Below are 22,346 nucleotides of genomic sequence, written 5' to 3'. Positions count from 1 at the left end.
AGCTGTTTCAAAGATCTCTTGCTCGCTCAACTTGGAACACTAGAAGCATCCATATATCAAGTCCGTAGGATCCATTTAGTATTGCCTATAGTGGCGGCAGCAATTCGGGGTTACCGACAAGAGTCTTTCCCCAGCTTTACCTTGAGATTCCGAAGACTGAAATTAGGAGTTTTTACATGCAAAACGCGTGCTCTGTTACTGAGCTACAGCCCTTCTTTCAGTCAAAGGTTTATTTAATCTGGCTTCTAAATGGCATCTATTCTGCTTAGTGCCCCATATGCTTCGAATGCTCTCCCAGAACCTGTGTGGTACCACCTCTTGCTTTAAAATTTTATTCAGTTGGTAGAACAGCAGGGCTCTATTTAGCATATCCTAACAACAGTCAATAACCTGAAATGCTGAGTAATTTAGGGGATGGCAGTAATGTTCTGCTTTTAAAATCTAAAAAAATATTTATTACAGAATGCTGTAGCATGGCGGTGTTTCACATTTTCCAAGGAACCAGTTAACGCTTCTGTTAGTTTGCTCCCTACTTGCGACATTTCCCAGCGAGCAGCTCCGTCAGTGATATCCCATGTAATGAATGCAAGAAGTGATGGGCAAGTAAGTGACTATAAACCAAATTAATATAGTTGAATTAACCAAAATAGTATTTATTCTTAAAGGCTTAGCTGAAAGTTTGTTTTTAGTAACAGAGTTTTTATTTGGGAAGTGTTTGCCTAAGATCCAGGACAAAGCACCACCTTTCAGAAATTTCCCCGTATGTCAATTCTGCCTTTGAAATCCCAGTAGTGTCTGGGAAAATCTGGACGTACGGCAGCCCTAGTATTGGGGGACATCCGTCTTTCACTTAAATTGGTGGTGTGCTTTTCTTTGCCAGTCATGATCTGGTTGTGTTCAGATGAGCACAGAACCATTCACACCACAGAAGAGCCCTTCCTACTGTATCTGTAGTTTAGGGTAGTAAAGACTTAAAGCCATGGTCTTTTAAAATATGATTCTGTGTGAAGATTGTAGCTGATCAATGTTTCAACCATAATCAATGTTTCATTATACACAAATGTCTTTCTTTCCAGGATCCTGATGTTCTAGTAGTTTGGGTTCAGTTCCATGCACCAAGCAAATGCATCACTTCAGGTATAGATCTGCTATCTTATGAAATCGGTGTACCTTGGTTGGTTATCAAACTTAATCCATTCCGGGAGTCCATTTGACTCCTGGAACCGTTCGAAAACCAAGGCGTGGCTTCCTATTGGAATGATATTTGATATCATGATATTTGATATCATGCCATGTGATGAATAGCTCTCACACTAGATATTCAAGAAGCTTTAAAATGCTTGAACCTGTGCATAAACGTTAACATACCAAATCCCTGTTTGCAGATTTTCATACTTGGGGCTGCAAGTGCTGACTCCCGTCATATCTAGGTTAAAGAAGGCAATGTGCTAGGATTTCAAGTTTCCTGGACGTTCTGGACCAGGCAGTAATGGGCAAGCACTTATGAAATGTATATAAGCATGTGCCATAAGCTGTTCTGTCCCTTGTATTCATTGTAAATGTATGCCTTTTAATGTGAGGCATGTCAAACGTGCATTAAGTTTTGTAGAAAGGCTCATTTTACCTTGAGTCACTATCTTTTTTTGAGGCTGGAAGCCAAAAATGTATCACTTCAACCAGTTGTATGATGAACTCTGCATGCTGAAACACTTTGGAGGTATGCAGAAGCCCTGCTTCAACATATCTTTTAGGATGTACTTCATTATTGCTGTTTCCATTCATTTGCTGCTTTGAAGGCCAGTTGTAGCACTATAACATTTTGAAATGGAGAGCCTCGCTTAAACAGACCAATATATTATATTTATATATATATATATATATTAAAAAATACTACCATAGCACCAGACATATTCTAATTTGACATCACAGTTGGGTAGTTAAATGTTGATAATACTTGGTGTCAAAGCTCATTCTAGAATAAATCATAACATTTTACACTTGATCAGTCTTATCCTTTGTACTTACTTTATTCAGATTCTTTGGGCCCTGCGGATGAGTATTTTGCAAGAATTGATGTGGAGGTTGATTGTCCAGAGCCTGCTAAAATTTTAAGTATACCTCTACATGCAAGATCTGGAACTCCTAGGATATATGCTCCGAAAGGCCTACAGGTACATTTTCCAAAACCATCCTTTGTGATGCAGCTTATCTTCTTTTATATTTCACTTCTAACTATCACTTGAAACCTATTTTTTCTAGACCTTATATATGTCTGCGAGGAAGGGATTATCAACAAGGCAGCAGTTGCCATTAAAGAACGCTGGGAATATTAAAGTCGACTTGAAAATCCTGGTAGGTTACCTTACTTTTCCAAGGAGTAGTTCTGCAATTACTGTCAACCAAATCAGTCTAACTTAATCAGTACATAATAGAAAGATAGTCCAATTCACTCTTTCCTGGCAAAAAAATTTAAAGTGCAAATTGATATTGCAGTCTTACCAACAATTTCAGAGGGGGTCGTTGTTCCCATCTTGGTTTTGTCAGCTGGACTTACTCAACTGGACTCAACCACAGGGGAAAGCAGAGTACAGGGCCTAATCCCCTGGTGCCTGCTTCTGAGACAAGAGAAATAATAGACACCGTTTCTATGTTGGTGCTATGCTGGGCAGAAGGATGACAGCTGTTCAAGTAGTTCTGGCATAGCATCATCTACTTATGTGTGTAGGGGGCTGGGTTAGTAATGTAATTTTATTTCTAAAGCCACATGGTTGGCCCCTAGGAAGCTCTTGCACTATGTGGATGCTACATAACCCTAGGCATGTTCTGGTGAGAATCTCAGCATTCCTGCTAAGATCCTCCCTGTGAGGTACAGCTTAGGAAATCATGGCAACCATGCAAGTATCTTAACTGATATCTATGAAGTGGTTTAGAGTTAGCATTTTGAATTGAGCTCAGAAACTATAACTGATCAAAACAGAATAATTGCCATTTAATTTGATCTAACTAAGGACTTTGGTTACAACACTGCAATTCACATTTGCAATTCCACTTGGAGCTTCTAAATTTTCTTCAAAGGCAGCTCCCTGAAGGGTAGCTTATGTGTTGTAATTTAAATTAGGGCATTATTGTATGGGGCAAAATTCAGTTTCTCTAGGAAATATCATATCTTGTGTAGCAGCCAGTGCAGACGGAGTATTCCTGGCTACCATTGTCACCTGAGCATCAAAGAATAACACCTTGAAGTAACACTATTTATTTCCAGGCACTAGAGCCAGATAGCGGCATTTCTGTCAATCCAGAGGACCTGGTTCTTATACCTGGGGAAGAACAAGAAGTGACAGTTGTGTTTTCTCCAAAGGACTGTAGAAATGCTGAAAGGTAATGCAACCTAATTGGCCTAATGATACTAAGCAGAAATTCTTTTTACAGAACTTCTAACTTGATGCTTTATTTTAATAGTGTTTTAAAAATCTTGGTACTGCCATCTGGGCCAGAATATAAAGTGACTGTAAAAGGCGAAGTGACTGCGGTGGAGAGCAAACCTTTGGTACAGAAATACCCCAGTTCAGAAGTTCCCCCCATCCTAGCTAACAAGCAGTTTCTGACATGGGGAGGTATACAGCTTGGCAGAACAGTGTAAGTACCAAGAAAAAAAGATATGCAGTGTGTGATTGCTGGTGATACATAAAGCGTGAATCAATTTTTCGTTCAGGAGTATAAAATACAGGCAACTCCCATTTTGCGTGCATTGAAAGCATGCACCATTTTCAGACCCAGAAGAGAGCGGGGTGGGCTTATGCATGCTCTGCCAACATACTCGATGACCTAGAATGCGACCCCCACGCAAATGCCGGCAATGCTTTGTTCAAACATGGTGATGCTTGGATCCAGGGAGTCCCTGCTTAAGCAGAACTGTCTTTGCCATTTCCACAGTTATGTTTGCTGACATCCCTCACTATTCCAAATGACCATAAGAAGCAGCATTTAGGGATGTGTGAGAGAGTACAGTGTCACTGTCTTGTCCTTACCGACCTTCAGTATATTGGTCTTCATCCAGTACATTCCTGTGTGCAAGTACCACTGTAAATAGATAAAATACCTGGCAGCTGGCAACCCTTTTTAAAAGAAAGAAAAAAGCGAACCTTTAATGGCACACAAAATTTACTGTTGGATATGCCTGCCTTCTCAGCATTATACCCTTTGCTGTACATTTAGAAGCAAGCACACGCTGTACATAAATAGCCAAAACTTTAGACCAGGCATCCCCAAAGTGCAACCCTCCAGATGTTTTGGCCTACAACTCCCATGATCCCTAGCTAACAGGACCAGTGGTCAGGGATGATGGGAATTGTAGTCCAAAACATCTGGAAGGCCGAAGTTTGGGGATGCCTGCTTTAGACTGTCAATAAGGTTCTAAATATGTCTTATTATGGAAAATAACACTATTATAAATGAGTAAAATCACAGGTCTGCAGCTAGACCAACTAATTCTTCACTAGATCACCTTGGATTTATCATGCTGTAATTCTTGGTGGATTATCAGGGCAACTATTCATAAATATAAGCAAATTACTATGAAATGTTAAAGATTTCTATATTTTTTCAGCCTGCAGAAACTAATCCTGAGAAATAACTCTCCATCTATTACGCAGCAGTTAAGATTGCTGATAAGGGGTCAAGATCAGGACTGTTTTCAAGTAAGTAATGCAAAACTGAAACTGTTTATATAAATTCAGATCCAAATATACTTGGTATTTGAAACTGAAGCTAGGTTTTTATTTTAATCTTCTCACTGAAATAAGCCTTCAAAGTCTGCCATCCTATACACAGTTACCTCAGAGTAAATCTCATCGAATTCAGTTGGACTTTTATCAGTACATGCAGGAGAGTACAGTGGACATGATTTCAAATTTTAAATTTCTGAAATGTTGGTTTTGTACCTCTTGCAGCAGTGCTTGCTGCTAGTTTTGTTGTATCAGACTTAAGAATATTGATTGTTTCTGTGACATGCTCTACATTTTACAGAGCAATGTTATAGTGGAAAATATTCAGCGGCTTTTAAAACCACAAATTTGAAACAAAATGACCAAACTTAAGATTCTTATAACTAGGGATGGGGAACAGGATGAGGCCATCATCCTAATTTCATTTGGGTGGGTGGGTAGGGATCCCAAAGGGAGAGAAAGAAGCGCAAAGAAAGCTAGGGAGGGTGCCAAATTGAATGGAGCCATCAGTTCAGCCATTTACACATTCTTCCAGTACAGAGACTTAAAATGGAAAATGTTGCAAAATAGTAATGAATAAAAAACACTTATTCTTCTTACTGTGTCAGCATTTCCATAGAGTGGCATACCTCAGAGGTCATAGAATTATGGGAGCAAATTATTTAGGTTTAAACTGTTCGTTAAAAATCTTAAATCTTCTAAATTAATTTTCTGAATTAGATTAATTTGCTGTGAGGATTTTCTTGTGTATTTGCAGTTGAAACTTGGCGAACATGTGTACAATAATTGTGAAATCAAGATCCGTCCAAAACATGATTATACTGTCTGTCTAATATTTACACCAACTCGATTAACTTGTATGTATGCAAAACTTGAAATGAAACAGCTTGGTCTTCTATCTCAACTAGGAATCAAGTTCACTGTAAGTTACTTTTTACACTGATCCTATTTCATGGGATGTTTCTGAATTTATTATGTTCCTTTTTGCAGTAAGTCCTTCAGGACGTTTTGAAGCATCTTCACATTTTCTGACTGTAAGCCAGACAAGAAATTGACCCCTATAACCTCCTTGGATTTTATTTTTTGTACTCCAGTAGTTTTCTTTATATTAAGAGTGGTGCAGAGTCTCTCCACATCTCAGTAACTCCCTTGCCTTGCACTTTGGATATCCTTTTCTTCTTGTTCTGGGCCTTTCAGTGTCTTAAGTCAGGGGTAACCAACCTGGTGTGTGTTCCCCCCCCCCGATTTTGTTGTACTCTGCGGGTGGCGCTGTGGTCTAAACCACTGAGCCTCTTGGGCTTGCTGATCAGAAGGCCGGCAATTCCGGCAATTCGAATTCCCATGATGGAGTGAGCTCCCATTGCTCTGTCCTAGCTCCTGCCAACCTAGCAGTTTGAAAGCACGCCAGTAGCTCCCAAAGAAGCTTGCTTTCCTCACTTTTTTCAGTGGTGAAGGTGAGGGACGCCTTTGTGAAGAACCATTTCAGGGCACCATGAAGCAGCTGTTCCCAACACAGCTAACTTCCTTCAACTTGCATCTTCCTGGCTGTAAAGATCCCGTTACTCGTACACATCAGAAACCAGTCATTATTCTGCTTACTTAAAGTACTATTACCTTGCTTTTCCATCATTTGGTCTTTATAGTGTGCTACATGCGAACATTTTAAAGAATTTTAGTATCCTTTGATTGTTTTGAATATTAAAGTTGGGGATAATGAAACTGGGGGCAAGGTTATTTCAATTCCAGTTTTTCTACATGTATGTTTTTCTTTCTTTCAGATACCATTGTATGGATATGGAGGAAATAGCAACCTGAGATTTGAAGATGTTAAAAAACACTATAATAGATACATAGTGGGGCTGAATGATATTGCGGGGCTGAATGGTAAAACAAGACAGGCTTCTTTTTCTGTACGAAATATAGGGAGTCGGGCTGCGTATGTGAAAGCACTGTGCTTTAAGAACTCAAGTGAAATAATTGTTATGGATCCAAATGTGATGAGAGTTTCTCCAGAAAAGTTTGTTCTTCAGGAAAGTTCACAGCAGGTAAAGCCACAATATATATGGTATGCAAGACCTATAAAATGTGCAAGCTGTTAACATTCCCTCCACCCACCCAAAAATGTGCCATAAAATCTTGCTTTGTGTTTGTGAATCTTACATATAATTCAAACATTGTGCCACAAATTAATTTACCAAAATTTGACTGTTTCTTCTCAGAAAGTTACAGTAACATTTAATTCAACTGAAGATCAAAGTAATTCATCAGTGTTGTCTACAATTTGTTTTGTCTATGGAGATGAAATTTTGAGACAGCAGTATCGCAGGTAAGGCTAATTTATTTATTTTTTGAGAAATAACAAGTATATTCATTACTTGTCTGTTCTTAAGAAATAAGAAGCAGGTGGTTAGAATGGATAATGTAAGGGTGACTCCCTACAGGGAGCCAGCCCCCATCATCCTGATGTCCACCTCGTCAAGTACAGAGAGCACCAGTGGTTCTGAAGCAGCCAGAGTGGGAGGGGGAGACTGAGGAGGAGAGAAATCAGAGGGAGGAACAATGGGAAAGCTCGGGGGCGGAGGGATGCAGGCAGACGCTTAGGGATGCTGCAGAGCCAGGGCACCGACTGCTGAGGGAGGAAACTGAAAGGGTATCACTCCTTCCGGTGCCAGAAGTAAGGAGAGCGCCGCAACGCAGGTCAAGGGAGCGACGTTTTGGGGTGTCCAGACTACTTTGCTGGCATAGGAACAGATGTACGCCATTGCCGGATTCTGATTCGGGATGAGAGGTCATGTTTTAAGCTGTCTCTACACGGTAAATAAACAGCACAATAAACGTCTTTGAAGACAAACTGGACTCAGGCGGAGTTACTCTAGAGTAGCCACGACGACCCTCTGACAGATAGTAAAAGTTTGTTTTGATATTGGCTGTTAAATATTAGTACAGAGCTTTTCAAACTGTGTGTCGTGACACATTGGTGTGTCGGCTGTGTCATGCAAACGCTCCCCACACTCCTCCCAGGGCTGGAAAGGGGTTAGTTTAACCTCTGGTTGCTAGTAAAACTGAATTACTGTGTCGTGAAAGGATGCATGTCTAAAATGGGTGTCACTGTTAGAGATTCATTCCCCATGTTTGCATTCATGGGATTGTTGTCTATCACATGACAATGTATGTTTACATTCTACAGAGTGGGAAGTGATGAGGACAGGATGTTTGTGTTACTGTGTGTTCCTGAAGTGGAACTATTGTTCTTTGTTCTCTCGTTTTGCTGTCTGATGCTAGAGAGTTGCAGTGCTCCGTGTGTGTTCATATGTAAATAAATGTAGATTAGCCAAATGCTGTGCTACTGAGTTCTGTTACGCAATTGCACAAACTCTGCGGATCTGTAAGTGTGCTGATGTCAGTTGGCATCATTCGCTGTGATGTTCAGGCTGAAGAATGCTTCTGAAGCTCCCGAACAATCAACCAGGAGGGAGAGAACATGGCAGTTGGGCATGTGTCTCTGCTAGGGTCCTACTTGCGAGTAAGAAATCCTAACAGTCACCAACATGAAAAGTTGGGAAAACTCTGTATTAGTGGTTATTAAATTACATAGCCAACTCTGTGTTCAAAGATCAACAGTCACTGGTATCAAGAACAGGAACAAGTTCACTTTTTTTGATTATAAAATCCTTTATTGTAAAATACATTGTTTGCAAAAGGTTTGGGAAAGACAGCTGTATTCGGCACTCAGATTTGCTTCATTTTCTGGCTATGGCAGGTTAGCACTTGAGGGTGTTAGAATGCCTTTGCCTTGTGCATGGTAGTCAAACGCTTCATAACAAGTTGCTAACTTCCCACAATCCCACAATGAACATGAAAGAGCAGTACATCTACGAAACAGACATATGTAGGTTTTCCCCTCTTCCCTGCAACATGACCAGAGTAGTTCCTATTATCTGGCCTAACTTGGGCTTGCTGGGGCAACAATGTTTGTGGGCCCATTAACTTTCTCTGGCGTTAGTAGCAGGCCATTATATGTGGTCGTTGTCAGTGCTGCTTCTCCCCTCCCCTTCGTCCTCTGTTATGTGCAGACAAATTAGTAGTAGATGGACTCTTCACAGACCAGTGGAAGGCAAGATTCTACTTCCAGAGTTCTAACTCTGTGTGGTTCTTTAACCAGCATACTGGATATCTGGGGCAGATGATTGCTGGAAGGAAACTTTTGGACACATTTGTGGATGGATGATTGAGTCCTGACAAATTGTTATGTTTTTCATTGGGAGTAAGAAGCTGATCAGATGTAGTTGCTAAGCACACTGCAGTGCATAAATGCTTTTAAAGTGGGGTAATTGCATTGAATGCTTTATAGAGTATTTTAGTGTCTTTGTTAAATGCTTCTTCATTGATGAGACCTGAAAACTCTATTGTCTACTCAGAGCTGTACAGCAAAATCCAGAGCAAGTGCAAAAAATGCTTCCTGCTAATAATCCTGTGATAAATGTAAAGTTTGATGAAGAATTCCCCGGGGAAGAGCTGGTGACTGAAGGTAAGCTTGGCCACCCTGAGAATATCTACTTGTTTGTATATTTGATTTCTTGTCATTCTTTAGATGTATTTCAAATTTAGCTTTCACTATCACTTTCCCTTATTCCTATGAGAATATTCTAGCAACCTGGTTATCATAATGCAGGTGCTAGTGCAGCTGGGTTGTTTTTAACATGGTTCATAGTAGGGGATATTGTGGTGGGGCAGTGCTTTGCACCTGACCTCTGGTCGATCACGTTGCTGCTGCTTACATCCCCAGACCTCACAGCTTCCTTACCCTCCCAGGAAGCAACACCTATGTGACCTGCTGGAAGTCAAGTGAGCAGCCCATCTCACTGTCCAATACTGGTTGAGAAATCAACCATGCAGCCATCTCTGTCCTCTCCATAGCAAATCTTTCCTCCCTCCCATCTCCCATTGTCATTCCTCCAATGCTGTTTAGGATTCCCTTTTCATCTGCCTTTGGCAGCAGTAGTTGCTTGATCTTGCTCTAATTCTAGCTATAACTTTTTAATACTTTCCTGAAGGTTGCAACATTCATGTCACCTTTACAACATTAGCTTTTATCCTAAATGTACATATTTGGAAGTTCCGTTTGAAATCAGTGGGAATTACTTACCTTGTGTATATCTGCTGGGAGGCTGGTGATGGACTATGTCCATCTTCTCTTTTAACTTCTAAAGAATTTGAAAAGGTCCAGGAATGCAATTACTGTATGTAAAGACAGTAATAACCCAGTTGATTAGTCTGTCATTAGTTGATTAGTCTGTCATTAGTCACCAGTCTTCAGTAAATACTGCAGTTTGTTCCATTCATCCAGCTTTGCTTTTGATTTTAAAATGTCTTCTCTAGTATATGATCTTCCGCAACATTCGTTTGATATCCAGTACTTTTTCATGAACATGCGAAGGATTATTGTTTCGGCGGTTAATTCCTTCTCTAGCTCTGCTTTTGATATCAAGCCATCTTCAGTCCATCGTGTAGCACTAGAGAGGTAATTTTATTTGCCATTTTTTAGTATTTTCTGAAATACTGTTAAGCAGTTCCTCTGCCTTGGTAAACTTTGAATATTTCAACAAAAATAAGAATTAAAAGACTCTGAAATTAGGTCATAATGTGTAGTTACCTGGCTAGACTACTTCAGTGACTGGGGTCTGTATATAATCTTTCTTGGTGGTTGTGGGTGTTGATATTATTCCTGTGGAATATTACATAGGCGAAAGGTTATGTTGGAACTGAAAATCATTTTCAGAATACTAAATTCATCTGCTAACTTTTAATTGCTTTTTATCAGTTTTTATTTTTCTGAAACTGGCTAAGGCTAAGTAAGGCAAGTTTTTTCTTTTCTTTTAGAAGGCAAGCTTTATACTCTGATAATTGCTTCTCTTGTCTCGTTTCCCAGTATTTAGTGTTGAACTGCTCTTTCTCTGTTTCATAGACCTGGTGTTCCTGAGAAATCCAATATGACTTTGGATGTACTACCTGTTAAAGGACCTCATGGTTGTGCATTGTCGTCAAATGCTAATAGCCTTGATGAAAATAAGCTTGTTTCTAAGGAAAACTGGACTCTTCAGCCGGAATTTCTAAATCTCACTGCTCCTTCTCAAAGTATGCTTTTTCCACACGTTTCAAGACGTATTCACCATGATATTTGTACCTATACATTGCTTAGGATTGTCATGTGATAGATAGTATTACTGTGAGACACAATAATAAACTGAATTTTGTTTGGGATTAGGAATATTTCTCCATGTACCGTATTTTTTTGCTCCATAAGATGCACCTGACCAAAAGACGCACCTAATTTTCTAAAGGAGGAAAGGGGTTTTTTTGGGGGGGATCAGCTCAAAGTTGTGCAGCTTTTTTGCAGAGGGGGAAAGCTCCTTTTTTTGAGTATCAGCTCAAAGTTGCTGAGCTTACCTTGCAAAGGGAAAAAATCCTGTTTTTATGGGGTTCACCTCACAGTTCTGCAGCTTCTTTCGGTAAGGGAGCCATTTCTACAGTTTCCAGACAGATAATGTAATCAGCCAGTCACATGTCGCTGCCGCCTCAGTCTGCAGAACATTCAACAATGGAGGCCTGGACAAGGGGGCGGGGCCTGGAAGGGAGCTAGCTTCCCTTATCTCCCTCCCCGATTTCTTGCAATCAGCTGCTGAGCGGGTTCCTTTCAACTCCCTCTTTCCCTCATTAGCCTTTAACTCTTCCTAAAGAAAAAAAAAGCACGATCTGCTTTTTGCCCCTGGGCAATCCGGCTCCAGGGACCATGCATTTGCTCCATAAGACGCACAGACATTTCCTCTTACTTTTTAGAAGGAAAAAAAAGTGCGTCTTATGGAGCGAAAAATGCGGTATCTAGAACTCAGTTGATAAATTAATCATGATGCATAAATTCTGGAATGAAGAGAATTTATTTCTGTAGCAGAGATGACTTCAAAAGCTTACCTAGAAACTTTCAGTGGAGTTTTCTGTGTTTTACAGATCTGCTTGTTACAGTCGTACCTTGGTTCTGGAATGCCTTGTGACTTGAACGTTTTGGCTCCTGTACGCCACAAACCCTGAAGTGAGTCTTCTGGTTTGTGAACATTTTTTGGAAACCGAACGTCCGACGCGGCTTCTGATTGAGTGCAAGAAGCTCCTGCAGCCAATCGGAAGCCGTGTCTTGGTTTTTGAATGTTTTCAGAAGTTGATCGGACTTCTGGAACCGATTTCGTTCAAGAACCAAGGTACGACTGTAGTTCTGATTTGTTACAAGGAAGTAAAAGTAAAAGATCCCTTGTTTCAATGTTGGTAACAAATCAGTTGCTGGCAGCCTAGTCAGTGGTTGTAAAGTTTCCACTTTCCAAAGTAACTCCCAATCCACTATTTAGATATCAATAAAGTAATACATGCTCTCCCCCCCCCATAGCTGTATTATGTAAAAGCCTTTGATTCATTACTGCATGTGTAAGTTTGGAAGTAATATTTGCATAATTGATACGGCTTTGTAATTAGCACTTAAATGTATGATAAGAGATAACTGAGAATTCATGCAATTCTTATCTCAAAAGGTGGAGCTGCGATTACTAAACATGCACAAATAAGTAACAACTCAAACAGGTTATTGACATTTGAGCTATCGTGGCCTGCTCACTGTCTGACAGTAACACCTCAGCATGGAACTATTGAACCAGGGTAAGTACTTCCATTGTTCATGACTTTTCCACATGACTCCATATATTTGAAAACCGTTCTTTGCAGTAACTAAGGTTGCAAACCTATATCCACTTATGCACAACTAGTTTCTGTAGAATTCAATGGGACTTACATCTCAGTGCCATTGTATAGGATTGCACTGTCAATATAATTACAGAAGGGAAGGGATATTTGTACAGTTGCGAAAAGAGCTTCTGGCTATGTCCATAGTGTCCAGCTTTTCTTTCCTAAAAGAATAAACAACCTTGTTTTTATTTATGCTGAGAAAAACCTTTAATTCTTAGGGATAACCTAAAGTGTTTTTGGTTAGCACAGAAAAAATTAATACTGTATACAAGATATATGATTCAGATTGAGTTAGCAGTATATTTCAGTTTTTTTATGAGCTGACAATACTATGATACATTTAAATAACTTAGAGCCTCTCTCACACATGATTTCATAGTCTTCTATGAAAAATGCTGTAGCCATATGAAGCTGATATATTGCACCTATCACAATAATAGTTATACAGCTGGCAAGGATATTGTCACCCCACTTGATATTTTGCTTCTGATAGTGTTGTATCATAGACCTAATAATTCTAGCCCTGTGTACATGGCAGGTGCATTGGTGATTGAAACATCACTATGTGAGTTTTCCCTTTCCCTTATGATGCTAGACTTGTAGATAGGCGTGGGCTTGCAATTCCTCAGATTAAATTAATAGAATACTATAATTTCATCTATTGTGTACAAAAAAGTCAAGAAGAACAGTAAAGGTAAAAGTACCACTGACCGTTAGCTCCAGTCGCGGACGACTCTGGGGTTGCAGCGCTCATCTCGCTCTATAGGCCGAGGGAGCCGGCGTTTGTCCGCAGACAGCTTCTGGGTCATGTGGCCAGCATGACTAAGCTGCTTCTGGTGAAACCAGAGCAACGCACAGAAACACTGTTTACCTTCCCGCTTGGAGCCGTACCTATTTATCTACTTGCATTTTGACATGCTTTCGAACTGCTAGGTTGGCAGGAGCTGGGACTGAACAACAGGAGCTCACCCCGTTGCGGGGATTCGAACTGCCGACCTGATAGGCAAGCCCTAGGCTCTGTGGTTTAGACCAGTGTTTCTCAACCAGTGTGCCTCCAGATGTTTTGGGACTACAACTCCCATCATCCCTAGCTAGCAAGACCAGTGGTCAGGAATGATGGGAGTTGTAGTCCCAAAACATCTGGAGGCACACTGGTTGAGAAACACTGGTTTAGACCACAGCTCCACCCGCATCCCTTTAGAAGAACAGTAACCAGATCTAATAATGAAACTTTGATTTCATTTAGCATATTAAAATTAATGCACTGGGCATCTTATTTCTAGAAGCAACATTTCAATTCATGTGAGTCCAAATCCATCACTCGCAGAAAAGAAATCCATCTTTCCATGGAGTGGCCTTATTTATGTACATTGTGATAATGGACAAAAAGTAAGTGGCTTAAATAAGTGTCTATGGTTATGAAAATTCTGCCAAATGCCTTGGTTTTAGGAAACTAATTTCATGTTGTCAGTTAAGCTGTCAGTATTGCTTTAAAGGGAGTAGTTTGCATTTCCTAGATGAAGTTTGCAGTTATGGGAGTAAATGAACAATTGCTTGGGTCAGTTTACCTGAGGAATAACCTGCTTCTATAGGATCACGCCTGGCCTCAGAGGGTTTTCTCTTTGTGCCTCCCATACATTATATTAGGTAGGCATACGTGTGTGTTCCATCTCTTTCTTTTTTGTTGATTGGTTGGTTCATTTTTATTTCTTATTTTTTTAATTGCATAAAATAGCAAAATACCTTAATATAATAATAGTCTGCTCCCTTATTGTATGTGTCCAACTGTATTTGACAGCAGAACTCAAAGCCATTAGTAGTTTCTGTTGAAGGCGTGTGCAATTAAATATTTATTTTATCTCTGGTCACTTTTGCTCTTTTAAGTTGTGTGTGCTAATATTTCTGTTTAATAATTGTAAGTTGTCTTGGAAATGTGTTGAAAAGTGGTAAATGCATTTCTTCAAGTGTTGGAAGTTGTATTAAAAGTTTAAGACATGTATGTGTTGCATTTTCTTTGTTACATTGAATATTTTCACCTTGCTTTTGAGTCCTTGGTTGCAAAGCAGGTTTGAGCATATGCTCTGGCCAGCCAGTCTGGGAGATAACTGTAGGATTAACTTGAGGCCAGTAACTGCAAAATACTATGATTTCGTTTCTTTCTTGTGCATAGCTTGTTCGAGTCCAAATTCGGGAAAATATCTCTGAGAAGCAATCTGAAACAGTTTCACCAGTTGCCAAAGTAGGTGTTCATCATCAACAGCCTGAGCTTCCTATTATGCACATAAGGCCACTTCAAAAGCCGTCTTCAACAAAACTTGAAGTAAAGAATCGGACTGTCTTTTTTCCTGAAACAAAGACTGGGGAAAGCTCAGGTAAGGTCGGTCTTGCATATGACTAGTATCTTTTTGAGTAAAATGTTTTCTCATGGTGAAAACGAAACATATTACTTCAGAGAGACAAGCATGACTGGCCATGCATGGCAGCTACTCACAGTCTTGAAATTCACATGCACACAGTTCGCACATAACACTAAGCCAATAACGAATCGGCAAGTGTGCAGGTTTCCAAACTGAAGTTGTTTTAATTTCATTATTTTCCATGCAATTCGTCTCAATCTTGCGGCACTTTAAAGGCCTCTTAATGGCCTTTTTTATAAAAGACTATATAAATATGATAACTCCTGACCAAATCTTATAAGCAATTGCTAATTAGTATGTTCCTTTTGGAGCAAAATAAAGTAGATTAATATGTCTTCTACTTTCACTGAACTTAAGAAGTTCCTCAACTCACTGGGCTCTCAGAAGAATGTTACTCTCAAGTAGCATGTCATTCCCAGGTTAAAAAGGCTTTGCCTCATCACACAGAGATCCCCTTGATCTAAGAAACCTCCAGCCTGGCTACCTGCAGATATAGACTCTCCTTGCCAGTCAGAACTGCTTCCAGTCCAGGCTATATGACCTCATGGAGCCTCTCAGCCAAGAGACCTGCCACACTCCTTGTCTGTAATGAAATTCTCGCTTCCCAGCTGAGCCCCAGGGCAGTGCCAGGCTTCACAAGTTAATTCTATAACCCCCAAACGAATAGACAAGGAATCATTCCCATATACTATCTCACAGTCCATGCAAACAAGGTCCAGTTCCTTCACAGGTCCTTATAAGAATAACTGTTACATTACTTGTCTGCACTTTTTCTTCCAGAAAAGTACCTAGAGATTGAAAATAATGGCGATGCAAATGTGAAATGGCTATTGTCATCTTTTGCACCATCTTATATCAAGGTGAGTAGAAAATCTGGAAAAACAAACACACACTGTCTTTAAAAGATCAGGTTATATATTTGGTAATATTTGTATCTAAACATGAACACGCAAATAGAGCTCTTCTGATGGAAGAAAAATATTGGAAAATAGGTTTCAAAAGCAACACTGAAAATTCAAACATTTTTAAAGAATTAATCTCTTTCTGATCTGGTTGCTTACCCTCAACTTGTAGTTGATAGACAAATGTGCATACTCTGGTTTTTATTCAGATCGTATAGACAGACAAGTGCTGGACATAGGTAAACACTTAAAACTTTGAGTGATCTCAACTGTAGATTCACAATGGAGGTGTTGGAGAACAAACTGGAAAATCGTTTTTATGAAATCGTTAGATACTGAAATTAACAACTTCCATGTTAATGGGTGGTATTCATCTCAGTTTTACTTGGAGTAGCCCTGCTGAAGTTAAGGGACCTAACTGAGTTATGATCATTAATTCAATGGGTCTACTCTGAGAAAAACCTAATTGAACACCAGCCAATTTCCAATCAAAACCCAATTCACTTGCATATGTTCCAAGGCTGCTTTGTAAAACTAGTGTTTCTGGTTAATAATTTCCTTTCAGGGCTTAGATGACAGTGGAGAGGTTTACAGGGCCACATATACTGCTTTTCGGTGTTCATTGCTTTCTGGTATTCTTAAAGCTCATGGGGAAGAAAAGGTAAGTCACATTGACTGTGTTTTCATCTTTAAACACTGCACTTCTGTTTGCCTTCCATCGAAGAAAAATCAGTTAATGCTTCAAAGGTTCTAGGCTATAACAACGGTATTTTTGTGAAATGAAGTCAGGCTGCTACTCAAGAATCCGTCTTGAAAAATCTGAAGAAATTGAAAAGTAGTATCAAGATTACACAATACTGTTCAGTTCCGCATGAAGAAACTTGCTTTTCTCAGAGTATACTGTGCAGAATTAACTTTGAGATATAGGTTGACTTCACCTACTCTGCATGTGCAGTGTCACATGACATAAATTTGTAGACCTAGTTCATTTGAACTTGTAGTTATACAAGGCAGGAGGGGCTTATCAGATCATTCAGGATCTCTTCCACACTCCCCTCACTATTGTGAATTACTTTCTGAGCTAGAAAGTAACACTTTTAATAGGAAAAAATGACATACTAGTGACTCATACTGCTTGTGGAGAAGATTGCGAAAGCAGGCAAACTGTAAACTCCAGTAACAAGAATGGGTGTCAGATAGATGTTGAAGGCTGCATTGGTCCTACAGCTGTAATCTCAAGGCATTTGCTGAATAGAGAGTTGATCCTCTGATCAATCTGATTTTTACTTTCCTTTGTTTTGCTGTCCCATTGCCTTTGCTCCCCCTCACACACACCCCATTGCTGGCATGCCAGGAACATAGTGTCTTTCACATTATTTCTTGCCTTACCTGATGAACCAGTTACTAAATACAGTGAAATAATTTTTTTAAAAAGTTGCTTATTTACAAAGCAAAAGTTAACATTCAATATTCTCGCTCCTTTTACCTTGAAAATCATTCTTAAAACACTAATAAGAATGCTTGTCTGTCTTTTCCCTCCCCACCCTGGTTGATGGCCTGCCATCAACAGGCAAACACTTTTTTTATTTAAACAGGCAATTGGCATGCTGGGCTGAATTGTTTTGCTCAGCTGTTCTGTGTTTTAATATGTATTTCTAATTGATGGTTGTAACTAGCTGACATTTTAATCAACTTTTGTCTCATCTGTTTATCTGATCTTATTGTTATCCTTAATTTGGAATCTTTTTAATGGAAAGGTGAAGGATAAATTGTGCCTCCATTCTCCCTTTATATTTCGCATGGCAAACTTCTTTTCTCTGAGGGAGGACAATCACTGTGCTTCAGAAAATCTCCTCCCAAGAATCTAGAGGCAGGGCTGAACACTGATAGAGCTTTCTTAGTGAAGGTTCATCTTCCAGCTTCCCCAGAAATTGAAGGAGGAATCTACTAGTTATTGACCATTCCTCTGAGCTCATGGGCTGGTATCTGCTGAAGGATAGTATCTTCCTTCTGCCCTCCTTAACAGGAATTCATGCTTCTCTCTGGCAATTTTAGTAAAGACCTCCCACTTCCCAGATGTTGTGCTGCACCAGATATTACCTAAGTGGTCATACATAATCAAAAGGGTTATGGTTAAATGGGTATAACCATGGGCATCCTCAGGATTTGTGGAAGGGGGCAGGGTGAGAGGGCACAAAGTGAAATATTGAAAGGGGGGTGCAGGCTACTTTCTCACAAAAGTGAGGAAAAATTGTATATCAGGTTTTACAAATTCTAGAAACTATATTTTTCAGTATGAAAGCTGACAGTAATAGAAATCTGGGAATTATGGTTCCTCTGGAGGGAGCAACTGCCCTTCTTCTAGAGGTCCATGGGTAGAACTAATCATTCAGGATTATTGGGGAACCTACACAAATTGAATAAGGAACTTATACCTTGTTAATATTGGCCCCGGGGGTTGGTCTTGTTCAGCAGTCCAGGTAGTGTTAATGATATTACAAAGATTGGAATAGCACTATCGCCATCTCTGACAGACACAAAAGAAAAGGCTGTCGATTCAGTCAGATTTGGAAAAGAATTTATTCTCTAACTTACTTTCTTCATAGGTTGTAGTCACATTTTTACCTAGAGACAGAGGACACTATTCTCAGTTCTGGGATCTCGAGTGTCACCCACTTCACGAATCTCACTTGAAAGATAAACACAGACTTCAGTTTTGTGGAATGGTGAGTATATGAATGAGATCATTATTTTATTTATTAGAGATTAATACTCAACAAGGTTTATTCCCTGTTGAGATGTAATGTGAAACATTGTCATTTCATCATATGTGGTCTCATCATTTGGCTAGCCTCCTCCATACAAAAGAACCCTCATAATAATATTATTGTCTAATCTAAATACTTAAAGCATACAGGATTTAAAACAACTTTTATAGCTTTATGCTAGATACTTTGTACCTGTTTCCAGACAAGGTATCTCCGAGGGGACACACACATAGCAAAAAGGTCCCAAAGCACTAGGTGCTTTTGTCTCCAGCCACTAGATTAGATTAGATTGATTATTCAATTTCTGTATCACTTAATATATTTAAAATATCTCTTAAGCGGTAGACAAAAAGGAAGTAGCAACAGACATCTTAAGCAAATGTTACAAAAATACAGTTACATATTAAAATGTTACATTCATATAAAGTTTTATCTATCTATGCACATGTTCCTTCTGACACACCCTCCCCTTTGCTTCCGGGTTCTCACCCAGGGTCTAAACAAACTCAGTTTATCTGCAAAAGTCTCATGAGAAGCGTGCCTCAAAACAGCGGACTCTCTCTAGACTTGCTTTTTATGGGCAGGCCCAAGAACAGGTTTGGAGAATCTGTGGTCCTTCAAATGTTGTTGGATTCCATCATCCCCATCCAGTAGTTGATGATAGTTGAAATGTAACATCTGGAGGATGTCAGCTTTCTCCCCCTCTGCATTAGAGGATTCAGCTAGATGAGCCAGAAAATACCCCCTAAAAGCCAGGCTTGCTTCTGCCTAGAAAGTGCTGAACTGTGCTACTTTGAACCTGCTTCTGCACTCATGATTCTTCAGTAGTACATTTTTCCTACTCAGTACAATGGCCTGAAGAGCTTTGTAATATTGTCATCCTACACATAAAATATGTAGTAAGTGAAATCTTCACTTAGTTGTGTATCTGCCTCAACACTAGAATTGTTTTTGACAACAAAAGTAGTCCTTCTCAAAGTAATGAATTTAATTTTTCACATCCGTGTAAAAATGTTCAGCGTAGTTCAGGGAGCTAATACTAATGTATAACTTCAGATGTTTCTTGCATCAGGGTATCTTAGGAAATGAAGATTTTAAAAATGAAGATTCCACACCTGCTTTAGTAAAAGTCAGCGTTCGAGATGTGACCCTAAGAAGAGATTACCCTAATAGCTCTGAACACAAAATGTGGTATGTGAAAATGATTTTTTATAAGTCATATGTCTACTCTTTCATCATCAACAAAGTAAAACTTGATCATTGTTGCTTACGTGACATAAGGTGATTCAGCTTCAAAGGAGGAACTGAGAGTGATATTCTTTCCTATGCTGAAGTGAACCTAATGTTGGGAAGGAGAAGGGGACGACAGAGGACGAGATGGTTAAACAGTGTTCTCGAAGCTACCAACATGAGTCTGACCAAACTGCGGGAGGCAGTGCAAGACAGGAGTGCCTGGCGTGCTCTGGTCCATGGGGTCACGAAGAGTCAGACACGACTAAAACGACTAAACAAAACAAAAAACAAACATGCTGAAGTGAAATCCATTTTATTTCCTTCTTATGCCACCCTCATCCAAGGAACTGCAGTTGGCTTAGGTAGCTAGCAGATGGTTCACTTATTTTTACAGTTAATAACTTCAGACAAAAAATTATAGCAACAATGGGTTATCAAAGAACCCACATCCAACAGTATTGCAGAATGGTTGCAAAATGCATTTTCATAGGATTCTCCAAACTAAACAGTAAAGTGGGTTTGGTGGGACTCCCTAGGAAAGATACTATCCAGTTGCGGTTCCAACAATGTGACAAATGTTGATTTTTTTTGCTTTCAAAGAAATACATTACAAGAATATTACTAACGCAGATATAATAGACATGATTGTTTGGCTGTACTTTTACATTTCTCTTTCAAAAACAGGAAGGGGGTACATGCCCAGGAAGACATTTATCAATTTCCTCCAACTAGAATTGGTGAATCCAGTACACTGAAAATTACTGTGAGGAATTATTCTTCCTTTTCAAACAAGGTATATATAGAATTAATAGTATTGTTTCAAGATGTGTTTATATAATAACTCTTACTCCTTAGCATCTAATTCCTGATGGTAGGCCTCGGACTAAATTTCTTTCTACCAATGTTTGTTTTCTGGTCATTCACTTCCCAGCATTCATCTCATTTTCAGCTGAACACCAATTACATTTCATTTTAAAATTGTATACTATATTGAATGTAAATACCAATCTTGGAACCTGTGCTGTGGATTGATTGTTGACCAAATATTAAAAGCTTATACACTACAAACTGTTTTTGGTCTAAATCCAACAAAGTTGGGAGTGGGTTTAAACAAGCTTAACTCTGTTTTGGATGCAGACCTTTTCGTTAAAAGATATACTGGGATCATAGCTGCCAAGTTTTCCCTTTTCTCGCGAGGAAGCCTATTCAGCATAAGGGGAAATCCCTTAAAAAAAGGGATAACTTGGCAGCTATGACTGGAATGCAGGTTTATCTTATTGCTGAACTCTGGGGAACTATGTGCTTAGTTTTTAATGAATATAGTAACCTGAATTGTCTTAACCATTTCTTGTTAAATTGCAGCTGAAATTCAGATGTCCCAGAGAGCCTTTTTACATCAAACATTCCCATTATACTTTGAGGTAAGTGAACTCAAATGTTCTAAAGCTTCGACTTTTACCTGGGTTAGGAGGAGGAATATTGGCCATGCTGGTGTGAATGGGAGTTGTTGTTAAACAGCATCTGGGGAGCACCATGTTGACTGTCTCTAGAACATTTGTCTTGATATCCCTGCATAGCCCATGTGGTTGTGGCACTGGAGACACTCAAAGTATATGCCTGTGTTATGTCCTGTACACACATTTTCTAGAATGGCTCAAGTTTCTTGGTTATGCTGATGTCAAAGATCAAAGACACAAAGGGACTTTTAAATGTTCTTACATATTCATAAAGTTTGTAAATACTTAAATATTTTTTTTATTTTAGTTGTATTGTTTTGCTGCTTTGTTATTTGCTGCCCTGGCCTCCTTTGGGAGGTAAGTGGGATAGAAATGTAATAACTGATAACAGTTAATAATACATAATGATTGATAAACCAGTTTGAACTCCACACACAATATTATGCCAGTGACTGCAGTATTCTGGCCACTTAGCAAGTGAACTTTCTGCTGGCTCTTGCAGACCTACAGAGCTCCCAAAAAGATGGTAAAGAGCTACAGTACTTAACAGACTTTTCTCTAGAAATCTCAAACAGAAGCAGCCTGTTAAGGAATTGTCTAACTGTTGTAAACTTGTCTCTTGCAGATGTCACCACTACTGCAACTTACCAGTACAGTTCAAGCCAGTATCAGCAGGCACTTTCAAAGGCTTATTGATGGTTGAGACAGACAAAAGTGGCACTCTTACCATTCAGCTCATTGGTGTGGGTTTGGCGGAATAGTAGTTTAAAGAGCTACAGATTTCAGTAGGCGATGAATTCACAACTAAATTATTGAATGACAGGTTCCTTGTTGTTGTTGTACACAGACTATTTTGTAGGAAATGGAGGTGCTTGTAATTTTAAATAAAGTAATTGTGTATGTTATCATGCAACTTACACTACTGCACTTTGGCTGTTAAAAGCAGCATTGTGTCTTATTTTTGTATTGATTATGACTTTACAAATGACACTGTGTTTTTAAACATGTTTTTTTTTTAAAAAAAATAAAGTTATTCCCTAAATTCTTGTCCGCTTTACAG

General features: G+C 39.3%; 1 protein-coding gene across 3 annotated transcripts in view; it reads left to right on the top strand.

Moving 5' to 3' along the window:
• CEP192 (centrosomal protein 192) overlaps positions 1-22,333 on the top strand; it is a 51,971-nt gene extending 29,638 nt beyond the window's left edge. For all 3 annotated transcript variants that reach the window (XM_035125389.3, XM_035125388.3, XM_088675303.1), the window contains 23 exons: positions 463-603; positions 1,077-1,137; positions 2,035-2,171; positions 2,260-2,352; positions 3,263-3,378; positions 3,460-3,636; positions 4,607-4,697; positions 5,482-5,646; positions 6,503-6,769; positions 6,944-7,050; positions 9,143-9,252; positions 10,104-10,245; positions 10,690-10,859; positions 12,299-12,422; positions 13,793-13,898; positions 14,680-14,881; positions 15,707-15,786; positions 16,394-16,489; positions 18,435-18,554; positions 19,669-19,787; positions 20,514-20,622; positions 21,192-21,250; positions 21,912-22,333. In XM_035125389.3, the coding sequence (XP_034981280.3) occupies positions 463-603; positions 1,077-1,137; positions 2,035-2,171; positions 2,260-2,352; positions 3,263-3,378; positions 3,460-3,636; positions 4,607-4,697; positions 5,482-5,646; positions 6,503-6,769; positions 6,944-7,050; positions 9,143-9,252; positions 10,104-10,245; positions 10,690-10,859; positions 12,299-12,422; positions 13,793-13,898; positions 14,680-14,881; positions 15,707-15,786; positions 16,394-16,489; positions 18,435-18,554; positions 19,669-19,787; positions 20,514-20,622; positions 21,192-21,250; positions 21,912-22,047 (2,928 nt within the window). In that variant the 3' untranslated portion in view covers positions 22,048-22,333. The remainder of the gene's footprint in view (positions 1-462; positions 604-1,076; positions 1,138-2,034; positions 2,172-2,259; positions 2,353-3,262; positions 3,379-3,459; positions 3,637-4,606; positions 4,698-5,481; positions 5,647-6,502; positions 6,770-6,943; positions 7,051-9,142; positions 9,253-10,103; positions 10,246-10,689; positions 10,860-12,298; positions 12,423-13,792; positions 13,899-14,679; positions 14,882-15,706; positions 15,787-16,393; positions 16,490-18,434; positions 18,555-19,668; positions 19,788-20,513; positions 20,623-21,191; positions 21,251-21,911) is intronic.
• Positions 22,334-22,346: the final 13 nt, after the last annotated feature.

This window comes from Zootoca vivipara, chromosome 8, assembly GCF_965207765.1.
Source record: "Zootoca vivipara chromosome 8, rZooViv2.hap1.1, whole genome shotgun sequence".
Classification (NCBI taxonomy): domain Eukaryota; kingdom Metazoa; phylum Chordata; class Lepidosauria; order Squamata; family Lacertidae; genus Zootoca; species Zootoca vivipara.
Note: the sequence above shows the minus strand (reverse complement) of the source record. Positions and strands in the feature narration are given on the sequence as shown.